We start from the raw sequence: 27628 nt of genomic DNA, 5'->3' as shown, positions 1-27628 counted from the left end.
TCCGCCGTTCCGGTCTCCCGATTATCCTCACAATGGTTCCGCCGTCCCGGGTTCCCATTGGCACACAATGCATTGGCTCCGTAACACGGATAACCAAGCCACACACCCAACCTCGGTTCCGCCGTTTCGGTCTCCCGAGTATCCTCACAATGGTTCCGCCGTCCCGGGTTCCCATTGGCACACAAAACACACACCACACAATGGGCTACTACGTCCGGCCACATTGCAGTTTCCAAAACATTTTACACTTTTCAAAACACGCCCTTTCATAAACCACACCCTAGGTGTCATGTTTCTACTTTCCCGATTTTCGTGTCTCGTTTCTCATGCATAGACTCCGCGGTGGGACTTTTCACATACGATATTATTCATTGTAATATGCAATCTAACAAGATCATCCATTTTAAACTACTTAACATGCTTGAATCACTTAATAACGAACATCATGCATTTCATACGTTTCCAACAAAAGATAACATTATCTACTTTAAATGAAATGATTAAAGTTACTTCCTAATGAACTTATATTTGGGTACAAGACTATATTTGGGAAGGTAGGTAAGGATAACTACCGTTCTTCTTGGCGGTGGTCGGCTACGAAGATTTGGTCGTCGGTTTTGGATTTCGGCGGCGTAACGGCGTCGTTTTGCTTCGAAAGGAAAAGAGATGTACTTTCTTTTCCTAGAAACAACTTTACTAACTAAAGTGGACTACTTTAAGATCTATTGGTGGTTTTGGAAGTGGTTTGGTGGTTTCTCTCAAGAACTTTCAAGAACACAAGAAACTAGAACTTTGGAAGCAAAACATCTAGAATTTCTAGAGAGAAGGAAGAGCAATGGTTGAAGGTGTGAGTTCAAAGCTTAGAGTGAGCTTCTATTTATAGGCAAACTCTCCCTCCCTCTCTCCTTTGGCCGGCCCCCCTTTCTTTCTCTCTAAGTCTCACTTTTCTTTCACATGTCAAGGTGGATTGAAAGGTTGATGGGTGAAGTAAAGGCTTGCTTGCACACTAACCACCTAGATTTAGGCTTGCATGGCTAGTTTTAGTACCTTGGATGGGATTTTGGAAGATTTGTTGGAAGGAAATGAGACATTGGTACAAGATGCTAGTGTTAAACAATTGAAAGATGTACAAAGGAGGACAATGGAGTTAAGATTTGGCTAGGAAGAAAAATCACCAAAGATTTGAAGTACATTGGAAGACCAATGTCAAGGTACACATCAATCCTTCTTCTTTCTCCTTCGCTTTCTCTCCCTCTCTCTCCCTTTCGGCTCATCTCTCCTCTCTCTCCCCTCTCTCTCTCCTCATGTACTAGCTATATACATATATTACAATGTGCAAGATAACAAATAAAATAATAGGTACTTTTTGTACTAAAGATCAAAGAAGTTTAAAAGACTAAGATTTTCTCAATAAACAAATAAATGGGTACATGTGTACTAAGGCAAATTGCATCATCCAAGTACTTATATAAATATATACATATGTACTAATGTACTCTAGGGTTAAAAGGGTCAAGATTCTCCCACAAAACTAATACAAAAAGTACTAGTACTTAATTAATATAATAGTGTACTTTGTACTATCGGGAATCTTAACAAAATATTAGTTTAATAGGTCAAGTACTTAGTTGAAAGATGAACCTATTACCCAATAGATAATAAATCCCCTAACGGCTAATAACCAAGGAATAATAAAGGACGAGTACTTTAAATAATAAACTAAGTCTTTTAAAAAGACTACATGTCCTTTGTAATTACACATGTGTATATATACGTGTACTTATCAAGATTATAATATTTGGAAACACTATTGTCCAATGGGTAAAGATTACCCTAACGGTCATTGTCCAATGGACCATAGTTACTAGGGTACTTTTATTAGTAAAATAATCGAAAAGTACTTTCAAAGTAATTATAAAAGTCTATTTCTTAAAAGATAATAGTACTTTGTTCAAATCTTTCAAAAATCCTTTTAATATAAAGAATTGGGTTTCTATTATCCAATGGAAAATAGTTCCCCTAACATTTATCGTCCAAAGGATAAAGAATAAAACCAAAATAATAAAATAAAATAATTAAACAATTTCTAGTCTAGGGTTTGAAAAGGTTCAAAAGGTTCAAGATGGGCAAAATGGTCCATCTATGGTTAGGAAAAAAGTAACTAGGTGACTTCCTAGTTTGGTTTCTCCAACAAGTCGGTTAGAAGCTAACTAGACTTGCTAAGTAGGACTTAAAAGTCAAGAAACGGTCCTTGAGGGGCTAAAGTGTAATTATGATCAACTACCGGAAAAAATAAAAAAAAATCAAAGCAATCAAGCAATTTAAATAATAACTTGAATAATAAATAACTTTTTATTTATTAAAATTCAGAGTTGTTACAACACAGGTCACTGTCATGAAATGTTTAGAGTGCATGCTGATGTATGATTTTAAAGCTATTTTTTTGGAGAGCACTTTATTATCATTGTAAAATAAAACTGCATTGTTATGTATTTTCTGTTTTGGATCGTTGTATTTGTGGACAAGTTTGTGAAATTGGGTACTGTATTGTATTTTGGGGTTTTGTATGTACTATTGTGAGGATTTTGTATTTCTAATGGTATTGTTATTTATATTGAAAATCGAGGATGTGACAATCATTATTGAGCTTTGAAATTATTTCCAAAAATTCTTTTTAAAAAAAATTCTCTCAGTCTTGAAATCAAATTTTCTAGTCTCACAACAAGCCTTGAAACCGAAATTTCAATTCTTATATTTACAAAATAGACCTTTATTAACTTATTAATTAAATTTAAGTATAGGTTTGCGAGTCTAACCGAGCCGAATATCGTTAGGCTCAGGTTCGGCTCATTTACGGAACGAGCTTAGAATTGAGGTTCAAGTTCAGTTCGTTTAGCAGACGAATCAAACTCAAACGAGCTCTTGTCGAACAGAGTCTTGAACAGTTCGCGAATGGCTCAATTCATTTAGGGAAAACGACGGCTCATGACGTGTTTTAATAATTAATACTCGCCAAGAATAAATTAAAAACATTTGTTAATGCTAAAAATGTCTTTGACGGATATTAATTATTAAAATACGTCCTTAGCCACCATTTTTCCATTCATTTACGGCCCTGATCAGAGGGTCCATGTCTGGAGAATGGTATCCTAGCATCCAAACACACCCTCTTGCCTCGAAATATTTACTCCTTACAGTATATATTTGCCGCCAAATAATGTTTGATTTTAGTACTAAAGTAGAACCGCCAAATTAGGTCTGATTTCATACTCGCTAGTGAACGGCGCCTGAACGAAGCAGGCGTTCAAAATGAAAGAAGAGGACGATGACGATGACGAAGTCCTTTCCCCGTCCGACGCCAGCGATTCGACTGAAGAATTCGATTGCAACGGCGACGAATCGGATTCTGAATCTTGTGGCAATGATAAAGGTAACGGAGGCGGAGATGACGACGAACCATCCACCGTCCTTCGGCTTCCGTTAAAGGACGACAGGAAGTCTGCGTTAAATGACGACAGAAAGTCTCAAAATGTCGCGGCTCTTGTGACGTAGGTTCCGATTTCAGTTCATTTGGTTTTTTTATTTTGTTAGCTCGTTTCGTACTGTGGAAGGTTTTTGCTTCAATCTAGGGTTTCACATTACTCCATTTTTTTTTTTATAACTCAGGTGTCCAGCTAGCTTTTGCGCACCTCGACTAATCCTAGGGACTAATCCCACCGCCCAGTTGTGGGGGTCTCAATTAAATTTACAGCAAAGCTTTGTATGGACCGCCTCAAAGAGGTTACTTACTAGCGCTAAGAGGTTTCGAACCAGGTTTCGAACCTGAGATCTTGGGAGAGAGCAAACCCCCTAAGTCCAAGCCTTGACCACTAGGCCAACCACTTGGGGTTATCTAGAGTTTTACATTACTGCAATTTTGTAAGGCGCTGATGGTAGTTTAGGGTTTTGATCGTTAGTTCACTAGACGCCCGGATGCAAGTGCAAATTGGATTATTTAAATGAGGAAAAGTGAAAACTCGTCGATTGAAATTAATCTGGATTCTGGAAGGAAATCTGAGATGTGAAAGTAAAAAAAGGGGATGAAAGAAAATTAGGGTTACAGTTCCCCCCTCCCCCCTCTTTTCTTGGCAGTTTCTTCGGTAGTTAAAGGGGTAGTTTAGGAATTTAGAAGTGCCAGCCAATTTCATAACCACCGTTCACACCAAGAAGTGTGTTCCCTTATAAAAGTAAAAGTAAAAGACATACTAGGTAAATTACGTTGATACATATATTTGTTTGCCATAATTCGTCGCAGCCATCTCTGGGGTAGTAATTCTATTGGATTTGGTGGTTGAAAGCAGTTGGGTTTGGGTGGTTTTAATGAAAATATCATAGTTTCCCCTTGCAGCTATCAGATGCTAGAAAGTGAATACTACGGGTAATGTTCGAAATTGAATGTGTGAGCCAGCTTCATAACTGCTGTTCACACCATAATGGGGCATTCCCCTCATAATAGTAATAGGGGTGTGTGTGAACAATAACACAAAAGGCCCCACACTTGTATTTATATATCTTCAGCTAAGGTATAACTACCTCGTTTCGCACTGTGGAAGCTTCCTCTTTTGATCTAGGGTTACACTTCACTGCAATTTGGTAGCTCACCTATAAGAGTTTTTGGTTTTGACGTGTGTAGTTACGTGGATGGAATTATATTCATTATTCAATGTATTTTATCACCTAATGTATGAACTAGCATGTTCTGTGGAGAAGTATCTGTATGTGTGTGAACAAGAACATACAAATCCCCACCCTTGTTGAATGGAATTTGTATGGCTTGGGCTGAAATTTCCCGTTTTAATCTTATTGTTGATGCTATCTGGATGAAAAATGGGGCTAATTTAGCCTTGTGTTTTATACCAGAGGCCACCTTCTAGTGAAAAGACAATCGCTGCTTCCAAGGGTACTTTCAGTGACAGATGGAGCAGCTGTTGTTAGAAAACCCTTCAAGCCTCCCTGTCCTAATGGATACAGTAATCAGAACGAACAGCTCAGTCGTCGTCTTTGGGCTCGTAAACGGTTTGTACCCTGGGGCTCTACGAGACCTGCATTGGTTGCAATTACCAACAGGTTGGACATTCCTTCTATTGCTGAGGAACCAGTGTCAGAGGAGATTGTAAGTCTTCCACCAGGGGTCGAACCATTGGTCCTGTGGCAACTGGAAGAATATGATGAAGGAGCTGGTAATGTGGAGCCAATATCAGTGGATCCTGTGCTTGTCCGTTTCCTTCGGCCCCATCAAAGGTATTTTCCAGAAATGATGTTTTTTGTTCAAATTTACTGCATGAGGAAAAGCATGTACATTTGCCACTGTCGCTAACTAGATCTTTTTTGTTTCAAGGAACATATACCTTTTCTCACCTTTCAGACTGACAGCTAGGTCTAGTCTATACTAAACCACACGAACAAGTATTTTTCTTTATTAAGAGCAAACTGGTTAGTCTCAAGAAGGAACCAACCAATTGGCATATCCTTTTACGTTAGAACTTCGCTCCAAAATCTTCTTTTACTCGTTATGCAGTCACAAACCAATGCACGGGCCTGTTCACTATCCCTCGGTAATGGAAAACTAGTAGAGACATTTTTTTCATGGTTATAACAAATCATCACTTCTCTGGTGTCTGGAATTGTTGTATGTTTATATGTATGCAGTTGTAAATTATACGCTCTACATATTAGATTCATCACTTCAAGTATGGTCAACTGCAACTATTCTATGCAGCAATTGTTTTGGAATTTTACATTTTTTTTTTCTTGTCTTATATTTGCATATGCTTGTGGTTTGTTTTGATTACTGAAAGGCCATTTTCCTAATTCTTCATGCAGAGAGGGGGTTCAGTTCATGTTTGAATGTGTTTCAGGGTTATGTAGTGCTGCCAACATAAATGGATGCATTCTGGCTGATGATATGGGGTAAGTACAACCCCTACTGGCTATTTCTCTAGACAGTGTATATTGTGCTCTACTTGGCCATGTGTGAAGGTTATTATTGTTTTTGGGTTCGTTTTTGCAGTTTGGGAAAGACTTTGCAGTCAATCACCTTACTATATACTCTTCTTCGTCAGGGGTTTGATGGAAAACCAATGGTTAAAAAGGCTATAATTGTAACTCCTACCAGCCTTGTCAGTAATTGGGAGGCTGAAATTAGTAAGTGGGTTGGAGAAAGAGTTCAACTTATTGCATTGTGTGAAAGCACTCGGGATGATGTTATCTCTGGAATTGACAGTTTCATAAGTCCTCGCAGCTGTTTACAGGTAAATCTGCATAGCCATTAGTTGTCTCTTTGGAGTCACAAAGTGATTTATTTGATACTCTCCCAGGTATTGATTGTTTCTTACGAAACATTTCGGATGCATTCGTCAAAATTCAGCCATGATGGATCCTGTGATCTTCTCATATGTGATGAAGCACACAGACTGAAAAATGATCAGACCTTGACAAATAAAGTAAGATGCACAAAAATGGTCTCATTCTAAGTTTGTTCATTTTTACACATCTTGTTCTGTGGCATGCTGATATGGTTGTTGGAGTGTTTGCCTCAGGCTTTAGCTGCTCTTTCATGCAAGCGTCGCATCTTATTGTCTGGAACTCCAATGCAGGTTAGAGAAACTCAGTATTCATTTGAGATCTCTGTTTCTTGGTATCAATATCTTATTCACGTTTTGTAATACCGTGCCTCTTCCTATTATTATCATAATCTCCAGAATGACCTAGAAGAATTCTATGCAATGGTTAACTTCACAAATCCAGGAATATTAGGCAATGCTCCTTATTTTCGAAGATACTATGAGGTGAGTTAACTGCTTACACTTTTGAACTACAAGAATGTTGACTTTATATTAGCATTTGATTTGCACAATGTATAATACGATTGCAATGTTCCAGAAATATCAGCTACTAATCTGCCAATTAGAAATTGGACTATTTTCTACCAACATTAGTATAATTGTGTGGTAAACAATCAATTGACTGAAAGCATTGATTTGCCTGGCTGGAAATTATTTTTTGATTTTATGGGTCTTTCAGAAATTGCAATGTTTATATATCTACCAATACTTGAGAAGTTATTTTCTTCATTCTCTTTCCATTTGTTGACACTCATTTTTTGTTGTTTTTAATTTTAACACCTGGTTAATGAAGACGCCAATCATTTGTGGAAGAGAGCCAACTGCTGGTGAAGAAGAGAAAAAGCTAGGTGTTGAGCGCTCAGCAGAACTAAGTGCAAAAGTAAATCAGGTGATATTTTCCTCTAGAAATTGGTAGAAACTGCAACCTGGCTTCTACCGCTTCGTGCTTCAATGAAGAGATATCTGTCTTTTATGACTGCTCGAGCATAGGGCATGATGTTCGAGTATTGGGTGTGGGTTTTTTGTGTAGGTGTTAGATCTCCCTAAACCCCGAAGCTTAGGATATGGGGAGATGTATCCGAAAATCTGAGACCGGTAATTTGATAATGATACGTCATGGATCTTAAAATATGATAAACGTTGTAGAACTTTGCAGAAGATATTGTCAAGGAATGCACTGCAAATCAAATGGGTTTAGGGGAAAAGGAGGTTATTTTTCCGTAAATGTGAGCTTCTTCCTTTTTTTCCTCGTCTGGTTTTCTGAGGAAGGTATATGCGCTGCTTCTTCTTTATCATCAAACATTGGTAAAGATCCTAGATCCAAGGTTTCCAACTTGGGTACAAGTGTTGGGCCCATGTCCTATGGTAAAAACAAGTAATTGGGGGGATTGAAGGGTGCGTGCTGGCCCTTAGGGACAGCATGCATGTTAGGCTAATCTGGGCCGTCCATGCTCGGCAATGGACAGCTCAGATTGCATCTCAACGGAACAGCAATGGCCGGCCGAGATGCAAACCGTCCATTGCCGAGCATGGACGGCCCGGATTGGCCCAACGCGCATGCCGTCCCTAAGGCCCCCAAATTCGTCCATCTAAGATTTATATTCTGAAACGATGGGATTGTTTTGAATTGATGTGCACCTTAGGTAAATGTGCATGTGCAATAAGCATTAATTGACTTCAATTTCAAATAATTAATTCTTGCGCTTGTTTACAGTTTATACTGAGGAGGACCAATGCATTGTTATCAAATCACTTACCACCGAAGGTATTTATTTAAAACCTCAATCAATATGTTTGTTGAATTTGTTGAAGCTTGCATAATGTCCTCCAACATATGTATAAGGTCAATTGTCAAGCTTTATGGATTTTCTGTTTGTCTATAATATGATAAAGTACAGCCCACTTTATGCATGCTATTTGATGAATTGGCATATTTACATAACAGAATTCAACCTCGTCCTAATTTCTAACTGTGCTTGCAGATAGTTGAAGTTGTTTGTTGCAAATTGACTCCTCTCCAATCAGAATTGTACAACCATTTCGTACATTCAAAAAATGTAATTTCTCATCTTTATCTAATAACTTTTGGAGACGTGCACAAAAGTATGACAATAGGAACTTGAAGGTAGTTACTTCTTGTTTTGCTTACCCTAAAATACAGGTTAAGCGAGCAATTACAGAAGAAGTGAAGCAATCAAAGATCTTGGCTTATATTACAGCTCTTAAGAAGCTTTGCAATCATCCCAAGGTATAATCATCTGGAAGAATAATATCTGTTAAGTTTTTGTTTTGTTTTTCGAGGACTTTATCCTCTGTATAAGAAACGAATGTAAGAAAGTTAGTACAATATGAACGAGTAAATGGACCCCTAGTTGCAAAAGTACAAATAAGTAAGATTTTCTATTTGCTCTCACAAGTCACAAGTATTCTATCTTGGGGTGGGAAAGGAAATGCACTATAGGGATGTTGAAATCTTTTCGGATCCCTACAGTACATCGTACAAAATTTCTTCTTAAGCATTCTCAGGAACTTGAATGTTGAAATATTTGAGGGACGATTTTTTTTTTCTATCATAAAAAACATCTGTTTTTGTATCTTTAGTTTCTAAGTGTTGGAAATCATGGGTAGAAGTAAATGTCGGCCAAGGTCACCAAATGCATTTCTGCAAAGCTGTCATACAGGTATTCTCTCTCAAAGTTTGAACAAAGGTCAACAGGTTTAGAAGGAGAGCGAGTGAAGAAACTCAACTTTGGAGCATTCCTTGTGTTGTATTTTGAGTTCTTATCATGCTGGACAGTTATGGGATTTTCCATCTATATGAGATGCACTTTTTTCACAAGATGTCCAGATGCTCTTTAGTTGCCAACACCTATGCCATTTGTAGTCTCATTCTCGAGAATCTAGGATGACCCTATTGTGAAGTCAGTGATGATTATTTTGATCTTTTATGTATAAGGATTTATTATATGTTTTTGGCAAATTTTTCTGCTAGTATATAATCTTATCCTTGGACTTCCCGGTGTCATGCCAGGTAGAGTTCTGATCCTTAACGTAGTCATGGCATTGGTTTCTTTGAAAAGTCTAATGTCCATTAACTATAATTTCTGATATTTAATTGATTGATTTGAGAATGCTGGTGTTGGATTTGATTCCGAGGCCCTCTAGGCTTGCTCTCTACTCCTTGTTACTATGGACATTGTGATGTATTCCCTTTGTACTTATTGATTGTGTTTACTATGAGTTAATGGTTCTAATACAAGGTAGTTTAATTTTGAAGCTAATCTATGATACTATGAAAAGTGGGAGTCCTGGAACATCAGGATTTGAGGATTGTTTACGCTTCTTCCCTCCAGAAATGTTCTCCGGAAGGTAAGTCATTCTATTCCCCACGTTTCCTGTATTATTTCGTTCATTATTCTGATCATGGAGGAACTGTCTGTTCTGTTAGATCTGGATCTTGGACTGGTGGTTACGGTTCTTGGGTTGAACTCTCTGGAAAGATGCACGTCTTAGCCCGCTTACTAGCCCACTTGCGTCAGAGAACAGATGACCGAATTGTTCTGGTGTCAAACTACACACAGGTTGGTCTTAGATAGAGTGTCTTGCAAGCTAAAGAAACTTGTAGACTTAAGTACAAGTTGAACAATGTTTCAATGGGTTATGCTTTTTATCTCCCACAAAACAAATTGGTTTTGTCAAATTGTCACGGTTTGCAGTTTCTGCATTAAGGAAAATGGATCAAATGTAATGTTTCTGTCGTTGAAATTGTTGTTTTTTTTTTTTTGTGTGTGTGTCTATGAAAGTACTTACGGCTATGCAAGTCATCGTCTTATTTACAAAAAACGTAATGTTCACTTGAATATCATCAGTCTTTGTGTTTTAAAATACTAATCTTAATTCATCAGACGCTGGACCTTTTTGCCCAATTGTGTCGGGAAAGAAGATATCCGGTTTTGAGACTTGATGGAGCTACATCAATCAGTAAAAGGCAAAAGCTGGTGAACAGCTTTAATGACTTTTCGAAGGTACCTAACTTTTGGTCCATTGTTTGATTGTGCTGCGATAACTAAGGTCACTTCGTATAACAAGTTCAATTTGCATCTGGCAGGATGAGTTTGTCTTTCTCTTGAGCAGCAAGGCTGGTGGTTGTGGCCTCAATTTGATAGGTGGGAATCGACTTGTCTTGTTTGATCCTGATTGGAATCCTGCCAATGACAAACAAGTAATCACTTACCCTAGATCCTTGTACTGGAATTGACGTTAGTTGAAAAATAAGCCAATGTTTTTTTCCATTAAATCCTTTTGGTTGTTGCTTGATTTTGTTTTATTTTGTCTTCAACCCATATGCAGGCTGCTGCAAGAATCTGGAGAGATGGGCAAAAAAAGAGAGTGTATATCTATAGATTTTTGAGTACTGGAACAATTGAAGAAAAGGTGTTAACACTGCAGAAATTTAGTCAATGTTATAACTTTCTTTTCCCTCTCTTGCGTTTAGGTACCGGTTAAAGCATGAATGAGTGATTTATCTAAGTTTCAAGTACTACACTGATCTTGGGCAGGTATACCAGCGTCAGATGTCAAAAGAAGGGCTTCAAAAAGTTATTCAGCACGAGCAAACAGAGAGAACAACGGCACAGGTACTTGTTCTGATACATCCTCTTTGCTGTTAAAAATGCCTTCAAATGTGTAACACCAAGAGTTGTAATGACAGGGGAACTTTCTCTCAGCAGAAGAATTGCGAGATTTGTTCACGTTCCATGAGAATGTGAGGTAAGTGCTTCATGTCAGAACGTATTATGGGATAATCATCTGTATGAGATGGCAACTTTTCAACCAATGACTCGCTGAAGAAAATCACTTTTAGGCTTCATTAAGTGGAGATAGACAACGTAAACTTAAGAGGAGAAGGAACATTATCTGTATTATATGCCAAAAGCTTCTTCCCCCCCCCCCCCCCCCCCCCCCCCCCCCCCCCTCGCTTTCTTCTTCTTAACAAGCTTTAACCTAACTGTATTTGCCATTCTTTAACATACTCAAGTAAAATATGATTAGAGAAAATACAGGTTTCCAAATTCCTTTAGGAAGTACAGTGAGTTTTGCCTTGGGGACAGTCTAATCATTAAGTGCTTATGTCCTTAATATGAAGAATTTATCTGCTCACATTGGATTAGTAAACAGAACCCAGTGATCTATGCCTTGGTGACATGGTATTCACTGCTTTCAAATTTTGTGAGGAAACACTGTAAGTTTTGCCTTAGCATCGGACAATCTGTGATATATTTCGTTTTAACATGGAACTAATGAACCAAAACTAGACTGGCTTGAATCTCTCTTTTCAGAACAAGCTTCCCGGTTTCTTACCAGTTTGGGTTCCTTTCAATTGTGGATTGAAATATGTCGTCCACGTATTCATGCTCTGATGAGATCGTTATTAAACAATGTTGAGCTATACCTTCTTTCTCAATATTTGCCCGTTTATGCGCCTTAGATCTGAAATTCATGAAAAGATGAGCTGCATCCGTTGTCAACACTATGACGCAATGGTAGATGATGGGCATGACAAAGGAAACGATGTTGATGGTGTCAGAGCAACAAATGAAATTTGTCAATCAGAGCAAGAGGATATAGGAGGATTTGCTAGCCTCTCAGGGTGCTTGCATAAGTTAAGAAGCTCAGAGAAACAGGTTAGTTGAGGTTACTGGACTACAAATTTTGGTGTTAAATTTATGTTTGACATAACTAATATTCATGTTTTGGAGATCCTCTTTGAAAATTCTTTGGCTTATTTTTTCAGGTGGGAACTCCTCTGGAAGAGGATTTAGGTAGTTGGGGGCATCATTTCTTCACGTCATCAGTGCCTGATGCTATTTTTCAAGCTTCAGCTGGACAGGAGGTGCTAAGAGATTACATTTTCTTATAGAGTGGAATACTATGGATTAGGATTTGTATTGCTTCCTTCAATATTACAGAAGACCCTTCATATGCTAACCATTAACATTAAATTGGCTTTGAAAGGCAGATCAAAAAAAAAAAAAAAAAGAGGCTTTGAAAGGCTGAACGTAGAAAATTTTCACAGTTGAGTAATGCATCTTTTTTTGTTTGCCTGAGAGATGAGATGAGATAGTTGATACGAACTCATGCATGAGTCTTAGTGATGTGTCAACCCAGGTTTAGGTGGAACGATCATTTCAAAGTTTTGCAAAATTGATGAATGTGCCATTCCTTTTAAGTGCCGTTTCATGCCGTGGTCTGATGGAAGTGAAATAACAGACAACACAAGTCATAGCCTCTTGGTTTTTAGTACATAAAACATATCATGTGCGGATACCAATCTGAGAAAATCATTCACACCAATCACTCATCAATAAAATGTTCAAGTCTAGACTCTGATAATTGCATCTGCTTGTTTGGATGAGTTAGCTTATTTTGCTTTTAGCAGTTATATGGATGTAACATATTGTTCCATACACTTTCTTAAGAATGAAACATAGATCACTCTTAATGTGGTGAGCATTTTCTTGTGATAGTCAATGTTCTCATGCCAAGAGGTAGACTACCTAGATCTCACATATTGTGTGTTTTTGCAGGTTACATTTGTTTTCACAAATCAAATAGATGGGAAGCTTGTTCCTGTGGAATCAGTTCAAAGCCCAAAGAACCATGGAGTAGAAGGAAATAAGAATGAGTCCTGTTCAAAGGAAAACCTGAGACAAATCACCATGTCCTCATCAAAACGACTCTCATCACCATCAGTTTCTTCTAGTGTTGGTCCTGTCCGGAGCATGCTACCCGCTTCTTGCAAGCCTTTGCAAAGGTCAAATTTGAAATCAGCGATAAGTTCTCTAAAAGGTACACTGCATGTAGCATTAGAGCCTAAACTCTCTCTTGAAAATCAATTACCTCGGAAAAGATTGTCTCCTGAAACTATAGACCTTGACGATTTTCAATAAATCATATTAATGTGTTTTTCTGTTCTTTCTTTTGGTTCTAACTAACTAGGGGACTTTTGGCTTCCACTAACTGACAATACTATAGAATCCTAATATCTAATTTGTGATTGTATTATTACGACATTGAATTGCCATTTGAATCAGCTGAAATTTTTTGCTTCTATTTGCTAGGACATAATAAGCATTTGTGCCCCTTTAATCAAAACTGCTGGGAACTAATTTGCTAGGACATTGTTTATGTGCCCTACAGCTAAACAAAAATAAAAGCCTACAGCTCTGAAAAAAAAAAAGTTTGGTGAATCATATTTTATCTATCTTTAAAAAAATTTACATGGTTAACGACTAGGGTAATATCATAACGTATATGGATTAGAAAAGGTAAGTTTAACTCGATAAGGAAAAGATGGCTGTGATGAATACTTTTACATACTAGGATTCTCATGACTTCAAAGTCTATACTGGCCATCTATCTTATCAACTCATCATTGACTTGGGTATGTGTGCTCAGTGCGGGTATAGATCTAAGGGTTGAATTCATTTAAGTTTGATCTCAAGGACACAGGGACAAGCCAAAATATTCAGATTATTTTATTTAATTGGTTGAATGGTGGGTGATTAAAAGGTGCCTTGGGGCATTTCATCCATAATGTAGGAGTCCTATGCCTAGTTCATGGTAAACTCCAATTAGAAATTGCTAAGTGAATGTCCGACTAAAAATGTCGGACAAGGATCCCATACTCTTTTATCCGAGTGCCTTTGCACATTTAGAAGGATCCATGTAACATAGCGAGCCATTTAAGTTCAACCGTTGAAGTTCTAGATTGATAAGAGTTGATAGACACGTCATCCTGAGCTCTGCCTCATGGATGCCTTAGAATTTTAACTTCATTCAAATTTTTTAGGTCCTTTGTCACTGACACACTGTCATTATCTATGCCACTTTCATCTTGAATTCCAAACCACCATCAGTTCAACTCTATCCATGTAAAGTAGTGGCCGATCATGGTAGTCGACTAGTAATTAAATGTGAAAATAAGTTGAACAAATTGGTGACCTTAATCAGGTTGATGTAAAATTGTTAATTCTCAACTGAACATAATAGATTGACTGCCAATGTGGATTGGCCTAGTTGACTGCAACTTGGAGTTTCACCTTTCAGCATTCGTTGCAAAAGGAGGAAGGTTGTTATCTTTTGGTTTTGTCTGGAGTAATCTCCCGTTGTGTCTAGTTAGCGTTGTGAGTATAAGTGATGCAACAATGACCTCCTTTTAATGAGGCATAACAAAGTTTCGTAGCTGCAGATAGAACATTTCATAAACGGCTCCAACATTATTCTCCTCTTGTCGTACAGGCTTCGGTCATAAAAGTATTGATATGACACAAATACGGAGACATGACATGGCAGTTCTAAATAAAAGGGAACACAGACATGGTAGGAAACAACAAAACTAAATGTATGGATATATGTTATATTTTTGTATCGTTAGGTATGCGATTAATGTATCCACAAAGACCCAACATTAATGAAAACCAACACCAAGTAGTAGAATAGAAACAAACATTGTTAAAATTTCTATTCTTTATAAGTTTGTTAGAGTTTTTAACCCTTAATATAAGTTCTTTATATTATGAAGTGACACCATGTTGTGTCCTCACACGTGTCCCCTATGCGTCCCTGCTTGAATTTTATTAGTATAAGTGAATCAAGTGATTGGACACGCTCCATACATATCCCTGAGTGTCCCCGGCATGTCGGTGTGCTAGGCTTCCTCAACACAGATACGGCAAATAATTCAGCTATCGGTGCTTCATATATGGTCGAATTCATCCAGAAGGAAGAAAAGCAATAGTTAAATAGAACTTTTAATTGTAAAGCTGATTCATATTAGAGCAGAAATTCCTGTGGTAGGTTGTCAAAGGTAGTCAAATCTTGAATAGAATCAACCTCTTTTTCGAATCGTGAATCGTAACGATTTGGTCCAATTTTTTCAACTACATTGGAAAATGTATCTGCGCACCTACATAATAAAGATACATTGTAACATTAAAAATTGTAAGCTTAAATCTATATTATAGTTTGTTTTCTATATTAGTTGATGATGACATTGTCTAATAAGTGAGACAACGCATCCATATAGATATTATCCTCAACAATATTCAGAGTTACTTGTATAATTACCATCTAGCAAATTAAAATTATAACATTTTAAAGACGTTGAGCACATCTATTGACTCACATTGTAACAAAATATGAAAATTTTACCAAAATAAAATGCATAACTCATCAGTATAAGATATCTAACTTGTAAAGTGATTTTTAATCTTTAAGAAGACCGAGGAAAAAAAGGTTAACATGCTCCGAATTAGAATAAATACCAATATTAACAAATTTTGTATGGGAATAAGAATTTTTGTACTTAATAGTATATTATCTTATAATCTTGCTTTCCTACGAGAAAAATTAAGGCGAATTGCAAATGTGGGTTCATATTAGTCTAACGCAATTGTGGTAAACCTTGACTCACCTATAGATTCGCATTGTTTTTGCGTGAATCGTGAATTGTATAATTCACCACCGATTGTACATAAATCTTGATTCACCTATTGATTCGTATCGTTTTTGCGTGAATCGTGAATTGAATCGCAAATCGTATCGTGAATCATACAATTTTGACAACCATCTCCAACCTTAACATTAGGTTATCAGAATTTTGTGCTCATCAGTTTGGCCGGATCATGGGTTGAGAGGACCACTACCTCAAACACAACCTTTTTTTTGCTCAGCAATCAAAAACATAACCTTCTTGAAGGATGGATCCATTGCTAGTAAACAAAACTAAGTAGTTAGTTAGAATTTTGGATGACTAGAACCACCAAGTCTGTAGTTTAAGATTCGATTTGATGCTTAGGCCCTTTGTTTCGATTGAATTAAGATAGACCTTCAGAAAAAAAAGAGTACTGACATTAGTTGGAGTCGTAACGATGCAGGATGGTGCAAAACATTCTTTATCAGAGAGAGAGAGAGAGAGAGAGAGATGACATTAGTTGGAGTCGTAACGATGCAGGATGTTGCAAAACATTCTTTATCAGAGAGAGAGAGAGAGAGAGAGAGAGAGAGAGAGAGATGACATTAGTTGGAGTCGTAACGATGCAGGATGGTGCAAAACATTCTTTATCAGAGAGAGAGAGAGAGAGAGAGATATTTTGGTCATGTGATGAGAAAGAATAGTTTGTTGTGTATGGGGAACATTCAGAGCACCCAGATTAAGAAAATAAAGGGTTTTCCTCTTGATCTGACATTGTAATACGTGTCGAGAATAGAAATATGATATATAGGATGAAAGAGGTACTTAGCTGAGAGTACAAAAACAAAACTTGCTCACAAATTGGGAGACAGATTCCCTTTGACCAAGCTTTTTCCTCCACTACTTCATGGGGTTGGTATTCATGTCTTGAGACCAATCGAAAGAAGTTTTCACAGTTGTAGTGTAGGGAATCAGCCACCTGTCCAAAATCCCATTTGGCTATCTGCTGGAATTCCTGCTCAAAAGAGGATAAACCATGTGCAGGTCAGTAGTGCAGTCCAAGAAGTGGAATCCCCCTTCATTATATTCCACCAATTACTATAACTCGATGTAAACTCTGGTTTTTTTGTATCTTTATTGTTTTTTTGTACCATCTTATAGGCAAACTCACACCTAACTAGCCTTACTTTTTTACTTTCCATTGAATCGGCCAGATTGACAATACAAAGATAAGCACAAGTACACATGGCTCTAGGGACTAGGGAGGTTGACACAGTCTTGTAAACGTGCCGGACTGAGCTGAGTCTAGGGCCTTTTTTTTTTTTTTGATAACCTGATGTTCGGACCAGCTTGCGTGCCTCTCGACTTGTTTGATACTACATAGTTATTGATGTTTTTTATTTATTTTTATTTTTATTTTATCGGCTTGCATAGTTATTGATTCAAAGTGTTCATTTACTTGTTTAACAAGATTGCCTTGTTTTTCATTTTCATTTTGGTATTTGTCGTTGAAATCTAGAACGAGATTTAATTGAGCGCATTACCAGACGAACACTCTGAGTAATTATAGTCATAGGGCTTATTAACTTGTCGAACCAAATTTGAGTCTAGCACAGAAAACAAACGACGTTTAATATGGACTCAAGCTTGGGTTCTTAGTATCACGAGCTGATTCAGTCTGAGTTTTTAGTGGAGCTAACCGCGAATTTAGCTCGAGTAGCTTAGTTCATTTTAGATTCGTAGTCTAATGTCTAAATAATGGAATCTCAAACTCCATATGCTGTGGAAAATGGAATATAACTTAGCTTATGGTAACTTGTCATCAAATTTTGTCAAGCAACTCCATTTCGTTATCTTTTGGGTGTTATGAGTACATGTTTCCATTGACTATATGAACTGTCTTGGTTTGAAGTGCCTTGCTTGAGAAAGTTCTAAGTTTATTACCTTTCGGCTCTGCATTTTTGCATTACTTTCATTTTAGCATTTGAAAAACAAGCACTGGGAAAAGAACCAGTGAAATTTGGGGAATGCTTTATTAGTAGAGCCAACTTTTGAGGTATTTTTGTTGACCTTGTGAAAGCACTCAAGACCCTCAACTTGCCTTATCTCTTTTGTAAAAGCTTAAATTACAGAGTGCTGTAAAGTGGCTTCAAGTTCGTATCCTGGAAATACTTTATGATTCTTCATCACATACTAGTAAAGTTACTAAAATGATTTCTCGTGGTACTCCTAACCAATCTTGCAGCGGCAAATTTGTGTTAAAATAGCGGTAGTCACTTTTGTCGGGAGACAAGTGGTAAAACCCACATTGTCCGGATATGTGATAATTCATTTGTTGAGAGTACCACGCAAGCATTGGGATATACTAATACTCCGAGTGTACTCAATAATTAGTTCATACGAACAGCAAATTGTGGTTCTCTTTTTACGGTTTCATTTATGTATGGAAGTTGCAGTTTGACTAATTTTAGTTTTGACCCACGGATCGCGCAATTCAAGCCCGGTATCTACAGCTAATTTCGATGCTTAAATATGTGAGTGTTGAAGGTTGATTTTGTTTAGTCCAAAGTTTTCAGATACATCTCCTGCAAACTAAATTTGTATATTTTCTCTCCAGACTTTGCATGTGAGTAATGGACTCTCCATGCCAGGCAATGTTTATTTATTGCAGCAAAAAATAAGGATTCGTTTGGATAGATGATAATTTCCAAGTGAAGTGATTTTTAAATTGTAATTATAGGAATTATAGTTGGCTTGTGAAAATAAAGTGGAAGATGAATTGGAATTATAGGATATTTAGTTTACTTGGGGGGTTGCATAATTATTGTCCTTAACATAAGGGGTTTTAAAATAAAGTAATGAACCAGTTCAATCTTTTTTCTTTTTCGTGCCTGTTTCTTGGAGTATTCATTTTGATAATTAGAATTGTTTGGTTTGTAGAGCTTGTCAAAAGAGTCATGTCGATCAATATCAATCAATATAATTTTTTAAAAAATAGGTTGACACATTATATTGAAACTCAGTTTTTTCAAAAAATAAAAATCTTGTTTCTTGATATTCATTAACATGACTTTTGACATAATTGAACTTTTCAAAGAATTTTCTGACATAATTAACCGTTGCGATCATCAAAGTGGATTTGGAAAGACTCCTAAATAGACAACTGGATGAATTTATTTTTTTTTTTAAATTGGAGAGGCCCCCTTTCAAAATTCATCTTGATTGAGCTCTCAAAATCAATCTTGAAACAGCATGGTAAAACCTAATTTTTTTAGATATACAAAAGTGTTAGGATCCAGGAAATCCAATACATAAAACTATTCATGAAAATTGTTTATATTTCATGGGAGTTTCATGTATTGGATTTCATGGACCATACTACTCAAAAAATTATTGGATGCTTCTGGGTAACACCACCTATTGCTCCAACTCTCTTTACCGTCACATATTTAAGACTTGGAACGCTATGTTGCAATGCCCAAAAGACAATAATTACTCGATATTAGAATATTTTGTTTGCGGTTTTGCTATTGTCAGTCTACTGGATTGACGATAAATACACTAAAATACAAGGAAAATATATATTTCTGTGTACTTTTTATACCATTTAATATACATTCACACGTTTATTATTGTCAGTCCATTTGGGCCGATTTTAGAATTTTCTTGGTTTTTTGAACGGCAAAATTTTTTTTGGAACTGCAATATCGGAGTAGCTTCCATTGTTTTTTTGTTCTTTGAAAATTGTAGCCGCAGCATGCAGTGCCTTGAGACTTGTATTATGTCATTTGTGTTCTTAGGGAACTGGATGGAATAGCACCAAAAAAAAAAAAAAAAATGACAAAAAGCCTTTCCTGGTGAATTGAAATGTCGGAACTGGTGCTGCTCGATCTGGGTTTCTATGTAACTTGTATTATATTTAATCCAAAAACTTATGTTGCTCCCTCCGTCTCTTTTTAAGTATTCACTATAACTCTGTGTGCCATTTTTAATTAGCTATATCTCTCAATTTATATTGTTAAAAAAATATATAATATGGATCTTATTTGATATAGATTTTCAATTATTTTTACAACACAATGATTTTAAAAACATAAAACATAATATACATTAAGATATATGAGCCATTGAAAATGGTACGCAGAATTGTAGTGGATATTTAAAAAGGGACGGAGAGAGTATTACTATGTGATGAGGAGCATCTAATCACCAATTCATGCACAACCAATGTAAAACTATAATTCTGACGTCCTTTCACGTACAATCTCTTTTTGGGTTTATCATTGTGCAACTTAGGCCTATTTAGCAAAGTGGTTTTTTTTTTTGTCCTTAATCAATTTTTTCTGCATTTGTTAGTTTTGCGGTTATTTTTTGTGGATTATAGTGTCGTCATGACGAGAGGAATTTAAAAACTTAAAAATTACCATTGAAATCCAAATTTTATTGAATAAAGACGAATTTTTGGGTTTCGATCGTAGTTTTTTACTTTTTAGATTCCTTTTATCATGACGAAGTAATAATTCACAAAAAAATTGACGAAAAAATAATAAAGTGGAAAAAATTTAAATAAGGACAAAAAAATAAAATTCAAATGGATTATTTATCGAACGCACCCCACATTTTTGGTTGAATTCGTCAGTGTGTGAATGTTTTGTATTGTTTATAATTTAGGATGGGATAATCCCAACCATGATACATGTAACAATTATAGATCTAAACCTAAAAGATTAAATTGAGAGAGAGAGAGAGAGAGAGAGAGTATCGTAAGTCCAGTCTAACTACAAACTCCTTTGAGTAAAAATCACTTTCTATGAATTTCCGTTTGACCGGGAAAAAAAAAAAATCACTTTCTATATTCATAAATTTTGAATGCCTTATCTCATACCCACATACACACATCTATCTAATATCTATTGTTTTTTTTTTTAAACACGATAGCAATGCATTAGATAAAGGATAACAACTTACAGAACAAAATAAAACGCAAAGGGGAACAACAAAAGATACAAGCGAAGGGAGCTAGGTAAACAAAAAGTAATGTTCAGCTCCTGTCAAAAAGGGGTTCCCTGTGTGACCGGTGAAGCTAAAGGGGACAACAACACACCCGTTTGGCTAAGCAATGGGCTTGGTGTGCATCTCTGCAATCAACCTTGGTTAACCTGCAAAAAGATAGCTTGAAAGTTCTTGCCGAAGATCGTGCAAAAAAAACATCTGCCTAATGGGGTTCAGCCCGCTAGCTGCAAAATGGCATTGGTTAGTTTCTCCACTGTACCCACCTTATCTTATCCAGTTCAACTTGTCTGCATTTCCAAGTAGGGGCTATTGTTAGTTCATTCTAATTTCTGATAACAAAATTACACTTGTTTATAAATACACTTTAAAAATTATCTTTCCCTAACCGTAAATGAACAGAATTTCTCTGTTCATGAGCTCGAGCTCGGCTAACCGAGTGGATCGAGAAGCTTCAGCCTTACATTTCGAGGAAAGATGTGAAGTGCAACGATAAAAAATAAAAAAAAAAATTTTGCTACGATAAAAAAAATAATTTTTCGTCAGATAATAGTTATACTACTAATTAGCTAGAGCACAAAACTCCAAAAAGACAAATCACGTCCTCTAGTTTATTATTATTGTATTATTTTAGAACATGTCTTCTAGTTTATTAGGATAAAGACAAATTTCAGTAGATCCAGTCAAGGAAAGCAGCTACATAAAAAAACAGTTAGACATGGTACCAATAATTTAGATGGATTTCACATGTCTGTTTTCAAATGTTAAGCATAGAGACATTTTGTGTAATGACAACCCAAAAGGAAAAATTAAAAGGTCTACTGCATGCATGCTCAATTAATTTCTATGTTAAATGGGAGACAAAGGGCACTCGTCCCGCCAAAGTGCCATGCTACTATTAAATGTAGAAAATATATATACGTAACGTGTCAGACACTCGATACCCAGATAGTTTGTATTCCGAGATTACATGAACTGTGCATACGGTCCTTGTTTTAGGCACGAACTGTCATGACACGCCTTGTAAATGCAATTTACACTTCAAAATTGTATGATGTATCTATTTTGGAATATTCATGTTCCGGTGTTTCCATGTTCTTGAGATGAAAATTAGATGAATGTGAACATTTAGTACAGCTTGCACCTCACACCCTGCACTTGAGCCCATGGAAAATTAAAACAGTTACTAATTTTTACAAGATGCCATGGGACTTCCGTGGTAAAGATTCCTGTCTCGTTGTCTCAATGCACTCGACGCAGCCACCGCTCATTTCCCGGGCTTCAAATATCTTTGAAATGGGTTGTTACGTTGTGCAGAGTTTTGAATGCATTAAGATAAGGCGGACTTAAAAAAAATTTAAAAGAGAATCTACAGCCCTTTTACTGACTTTCATTTTCATCAAATTAAGCTGTCATTTTGTTTTCTAATAAAGTACGACGGACACAGCACAAGACAGGAACCTTCCTGTATAAATACCAACACCTGCATGGAAACTTGGTAGTAGTTCAAAAGACAAAAGACTAAGGTCGTGTTTGGTATATATATATATTGAAAACATTTCTTGTCTTGATGGCATACATAAACATGTTCAACAATGAGCAACAGCAAGGCCACTGCACTTCTATCCCGAGGATATCCTTCTCCAGTGACTTTGCCGATTCGCAACAAGCGGTTAAACCCGAAAACAGCTACAGGGAACCCCCCGTGTCCTCCGATTTCGAGTTCTCCCTCTCCAACTTCGGCATGATCGCTGCGGACGAGCTTATTGTCAAGGGAAAGTTGTTGCCTCTGAAAGAACTCCTTGCCGACGAAGAAGAAGACGACGAGTACGATACCGTTTTCCAGAGGCCTCCGAAGAGTTCCGGTCGATGGAAGGGGAAGTTGGGTCTAAAGAGATCTCAATTTTTACCAAAGAAAGCTGAGAAGGGCCAGGAGCTATATAAAAGGTATTTCAAACACATTGAATACTTTTCTTGTCTCTTCGTGTTTTCCCTATTGAAACCCAATATCCAAACACGGCCTAAAATTCAGCAAGAACTTTTCTTTATGTAACCCCGGGGTTGTTGGTGCAGTAGCAGTCACCTCACAATAGGGGCCTCAAGAAGCCTTTGGTCGGGATTTGAATCCCACCTTGTGCTATCAATTTCCCTGTTGCATCCGCCCATACAGGACTTTGCCCAGTTTTGAAGTGGCCCTTAGTTAGTGTATAGTGGAATCAATCTCCAGATTAGTCGATCCATTGTGCTGGATACCCGTCTTGTATATGTAAAAAGTAAAAAAAAAAATACTAGTCTTGATCAATTATTTACTTGATTTCTTTTGATGCAGGCCTAATTGATGGACTGCTAGTGGTAATGGAGGAGGAAAAGTAATGTAGAATCATGGGCATTGTCTAAAGGAATCAAGGATTTTTGGATGCTAATGCTAAATAGAAGTACAGGTTTGGCTGGAAGTAGAGATCTTAAAGGCTTGTTTGTTTGGTTTAACTCTTTATCATTTTTCTCATTCGAATCGTGTACGCATGCAAATGGGGCCTATTTTATTCTGTACAAATGTCTGCTGAAAGAATTTCAAGTAGTATGCTTAACATGTATTTGATTGATCTAGTCTATGTGTAATGCAATAATCCTTTGCTAGCTATTTTTTCACCATCTCTATTTGTATGTTGACTTTGGAGCTTCCCTTGTATCACAGAATGTCACAAATGCTAGAAGTAGCCTCCTTCCACGATTTCGATTTTACTTATTCCCTTTTCCTCAGAAATCTCAGAGCCAAACATGGCCTAATCCGGGTTCAAATGAATGAAAATCCATCCATTACATGCACGAGGAATTAGAGCTTTTGATCATATAAAATTCTTCAGCAAGTGAAAAAACATACACATACAGATATTGAGAAACAGTATCATGCACATCAAAAGAGAAATCTAAAAGTTACCTCCATGGTTTTGATAATAACTGATACATGTTCTCATATTGAAGTTGGGGATTATCCATGTTTCAATTAGAAAAAGAGATGTTTTATCAAAACGTTCTCCTTTGTGGGACCTTAGGCCTTGTTGTGCTCATCATATGAGTCCCATCCCGAGCCTAAAAAAGTGATATGAACTGTTCATCTTTTCCGGCTCGTCAAGTTTCTCGTGTGATTATAAAATCACGTTTATTGAAGACTGGTATCAACATGAACAAATTTTGATTGTCTTGAAGAAATTTAAGTAGTATAATTTTCAAAATAAACTCTAGGCAAATGTGTCTCAATCATTGGCTACGGATTTTCCATTGGTGTCCTCTTTTTTTGTTTTCCTTACACGATAAACTCAACAAGCTAGCCGAACAAATTGAATCGTTCATATCACATTTTTGAACTCAAAATGGGACCCATATGATGAGCACAGCAGGCCCCATAGTCCTTTTTGGGACTAGTGACACAAGAAAGGATATGTAAGAAGCTTCAAACCTTAGAATTAAGTGATTGATGAGAAAACATTATAATCAAGTGATAGTCTTCAGTATTTCACAATCCTCAAAACAGGAAATATAAACGGGTGATGACATTTCACAAAAATATACCTATATATCTTAGCAAAAAGTTCGTTCTTTAGCATGGTGGTTTGGGTTGTTTTACTCAACCATATGTTTACCCTACATAATTTCAATTTTCAAGGGGACAAGCAAAAGAGAGAGAAGAAAAACATCTGCTTGCCCCTACGTTGATTGAATAAGAATTTCACAAATACTTCATTGGGTGCGTTAGGTTTTCGGTGTTGGAATCAGCCTTGTTACACATCGCAGCGGATAGTTCATGGACATACTATAAGACAACATAAACAGTACTTTCATCTTAGAGGTGCTTAGAGCACGAGTGACAAACCCGCGAGGCCAGCTATATATTGTACTAAACGGACAGTACAATACATTCAGAAAGGGCTTGCACCGTGCCTCCTATGTTTATTGGGGATGCTACAATGGTTAGAAACACCCTTGAGCAGTTGGTCCCCAAAGTTGATCCAAATGTCTATTTTTCTCTTCAATTGGCTTGGAATGCTTTAAGGGCTGTCCATCCAGTTATGCCTTGGTATAGGGTCGTCTGGTTTCAGAAGCATGCTCCTAGGTGGTCTATAATCCAATGGATGGCAATTCATGGCAGACTCCCTACCAGGGATAGATTGCTTCAACTGGGAGTGGTTTCTAATCCTACTTGGGTAAAAACTCTGCAATAGAATTGCAGAGAAGCATGACCACTTGCTTTTTTGTTTTTTACTTGCCAAAATATACAAATCAGGTTTCGAATAGTATTTTGTCCAGATCGAATTGGTATCAAGAGGCAGTACTCAAACCTTGGAATGTGTTAGGTTGCAGCACAGAGGTTCTGATATGGTCTCAACTGCGTTCGAGCTCTCGCTACTCACTGAAACCAACAAGGTAGCTTACCCAATCGCACAATGGAATTGATGTTTGCAGCCGTATGCGGAGGGAGAGGAATAATAGGATATTTTTCAAGGCGTGGCCCAAGATGCTCTAATGGTGGTTGGTGGCATTATCAAAGACATGAGAAGTTGCATTCACTCTTGGAGGAACATAAAATAGACCGATCGATCAAAATAGCCTTCATATGTTTGGAGTGGAATATTTCCAGTAAGGTGATAATGGTGGTGGGAGCAGATTTGGATAGCTGGGCTGGAAAAACCTTTATTTTGTTGCCTTTCGGCTTGGTTTTGTCCATTCGTAGCCGGTGTTGGTTTTTCCTGTAGTGCTGGTCATGTATGTTCCTATGCTGTAGTTTTGCAGTGTGCTGGTAATTGCTTGCGAGTAGGTTTTGGTTGTTTGTGTTCTCTGGGGTATAAAGAGGCGAAACTCGATCGGTCTCTGTCTAGTGTTCTAAAACAAGAAATTAATCGGCGGTTAATCGCTGGTGGAGTCTATCCAATCAGGTCCGACTAACGATTAATCACCGATTACTAATTAATATGCACCAATTAATCCGATTAATAGCTCGAAGGTGACCGACCACCCGACTAGCACCTAGCGACTCTTAGAACACTGGCCTTTGATAGTAAATGTGAACCAAAGACATACACTCCTCTCAGCTTCATTTTTATGTGAAAACATTTTCAATTGATTTCATGAAATCGAAGAGGCAATGTCAATCAATAATCGAAGAAGCTTTTACTTCTTGCGTGTGGTTAGTTGAGGCCTTTTATCTAAAAAAACATGTCTTTATCATTTTATTAAATCGTGTTTCCATTGAAACTTTGAAGTTTTGAAATTAGTAGTAGCATCTTATAATAGAGTTGAAGAGGTCATGATCTATGCGTGATCGATCTCAGTGTCTTAACCACAAGACCAACACCTTGATGTTGGCTCAACAATAGTAATTCTTGAATATCCTAACAAAACCACAAACGTATACTTAAGAAAATAATCTTTATTTATCCTTGTCAAAAATAATACTTAGGAAAATAAACCCTAAAAGTATACAACTACACAACGAATAAAAAAAAAATACAAACCTGTGAAATCTGGTGAAGCACATATGGGATAACTCCAAGAAGGTTGAGAAGTCAAATCGGAAAGAGACAAAACCTTAAACAAAAATGGTGAAAAAAAAATTGCAGTGGAAAATCAGCGGTATCAGAAGCCGAATAGAGTAATTCTACAACCACACCCATTTTACACACCCAAATACACATCACACACAAGTGTGTAGGTGTGGTCCTAGAATAGTTGACCCGAATAAGGGTTTAGTTCATTTACGGAAGGATAGTTTGGGAAACAAATTTTATTGGCCGACAAGCTTTTGATCACATAAGGACAAGTGAGTCAATTTACACAGTAGAGCATTTAATGCTCGTGGCACTAGAGAAAATGCTCGTGGCATTAGAGGCTTCCTGGTATATAGGAGTATGTTTTACTTCGATTTTAGTCCGCCCTCTGCTATGAACGGTAGGATTGATCCCCCAATAATTAATTAAAATGTGTATACAATGGCCCGAACACCTTGAGATTAAAAGAAGTTTGAAAAAAATGACTTGTCTAATATTTTTATTGCATAGTATTGTCATTTTAAAAAGTATCACACAATTTTTTGCGAGTTACAATTAACTCAAATTGTAGTTGTTAGCAAGACATGATGCAAAAAAATTGTTATGAACGGCTATGCATGCTGAATTGAACTATTTTACACTTCGAATCCTGTTCTATTAAAGTTCTTATTTTTTAAGTGGAGTACTTATTTTTCGCTTTATGAGACAAGTCATTATCTCACAATACATTATTTTTAATTCAAGAAATAAATAATACTTATTTTTGTTAGCGGAATAGGGCTCGTACCAAAAAAGGAAAGAAATTCTCCAGGCCACTCAACTCAACCAATCTTTCTACTACTCCTATTAGTCTTGGGTTGGCTTTAGCTATTTTTGAGAGAGAGAGAGAGAGAGAGAGAGAGCGATTGCTTGAGCCAAAATTTGGCTTGGCTATGGATGCGGCTTAGGATTGGAGAATGATTTTGCTGAGACTCAAACTATTGTTTTTCGTTACAGAAAATGACTCGGGGTTGAAGATGCTCTTAATATGCCTTTCTTTACTTCTTCATATGACGTGCGTCCTTCGCTATTTAGCTTCTCGTGTGCAGATCGTGAACCAGATCCTCGAGCAAGGGAGCCCAATGGTTGGATCCTCGTACTCCAACGCATGGGATTCAGGGTTCAGTTGCCGCCTCATCTCCTTATCCTCTCTCCTAGGCTAGGCTAGGCTAGAGTAT

The 27628-nt window shown here is 37.0% G+C and overlaps 2 protein-coding genes across 4 annotated transcripts; both read left to right on the top strand.

The window, feature by feature from the left end:
• Positions 1–3211: 3211 nt before the first annotated feature.
• On the top strand, positions 3212–13450 carry LOC131326959 (protein CHROMATIN REMODELING 25). 3 transcript variants are annotated; one of them, XM_058359886.1, is made up of 21 exons: positions 3212–3548; positions 4900–5280; positions 5863–5949; positions 6050–6290; positions 6357–6482; positions 6579–6635; positions 6741–6827; positions 7177–7263; positions 8098–8148; positions 8366–8440; positions 8545–8631; positions 9661–9752; positions 9832–9964; positions 10289–10408; positions 10492–10605; positions 10734–10817; positions 10943–11020; positions 11095–11153; positions 11872–12067; positions 12178–12276; positions 12971–13450. In XM_058359886.1, exons 1-21 carry the CDS (start codon positions 3310–3312, stop codon positions 13331–13333), a joined length of 2856 nt encoding a protein of 951 aa, XP_058215869.1. In that variant the 5' UTR covers positions 3212–3309; the 3' UTR covers positions 13334–13450. The 3 variants fall into 3 exon arrangements, with proteins under 3 accessions (XP_058215869.1, XP_058215868.1, XP_058215870.1); XM_058359885.1 differs by having other exon boundaries at positions 3213–3548; positions 7177–7272; XM_058359887.1 differs by lacking the exon at positions 7177–7263 and having other exon boundaries at positions 3213–3548.
• An 8909-nt stretch (positions 13451–22359) lies between these two features.
• Positions 22360–23517, top strand: LOC131326248 (uncharacterized). The gene is made up of 2 exons (XM_058358958.1): positions 22360–22815; positions 23198–23517. Exons 1-2 carry the CDS (start codon positions 22439–22441, stop codon positions 23205–23207), a joined length of 387 nt encoding a protein of 128 aa, XP_058214941.1. The 5' UTR covers positions 22360–22438; the 3' UTR covers positions 23208–23517.
• Positions 23518–27628: the final 4111 nt, after the last annotated feature.

The sequence above is a fragment of the Rhododendron vialii genome, chromosome 5a, assembly GCF_030253575.1.
Source record: "Rhododendron vialii isolate Sample 1 chromosome 5a, ASM3025357v1".
In the NCBI taxonomy this organism is placed as follows: domain Eukaryota; kingdom Viridiplantae; phylum Streptophyta; class Magnoliopsida; order Ericales; family Ericaceae; genus Rhododendron; species Rhododendron vialii.
Note: the sequence above shows the minus strand (reverse complement) of the source record. Positions and strands in the feature narration are given on the sequence as shown.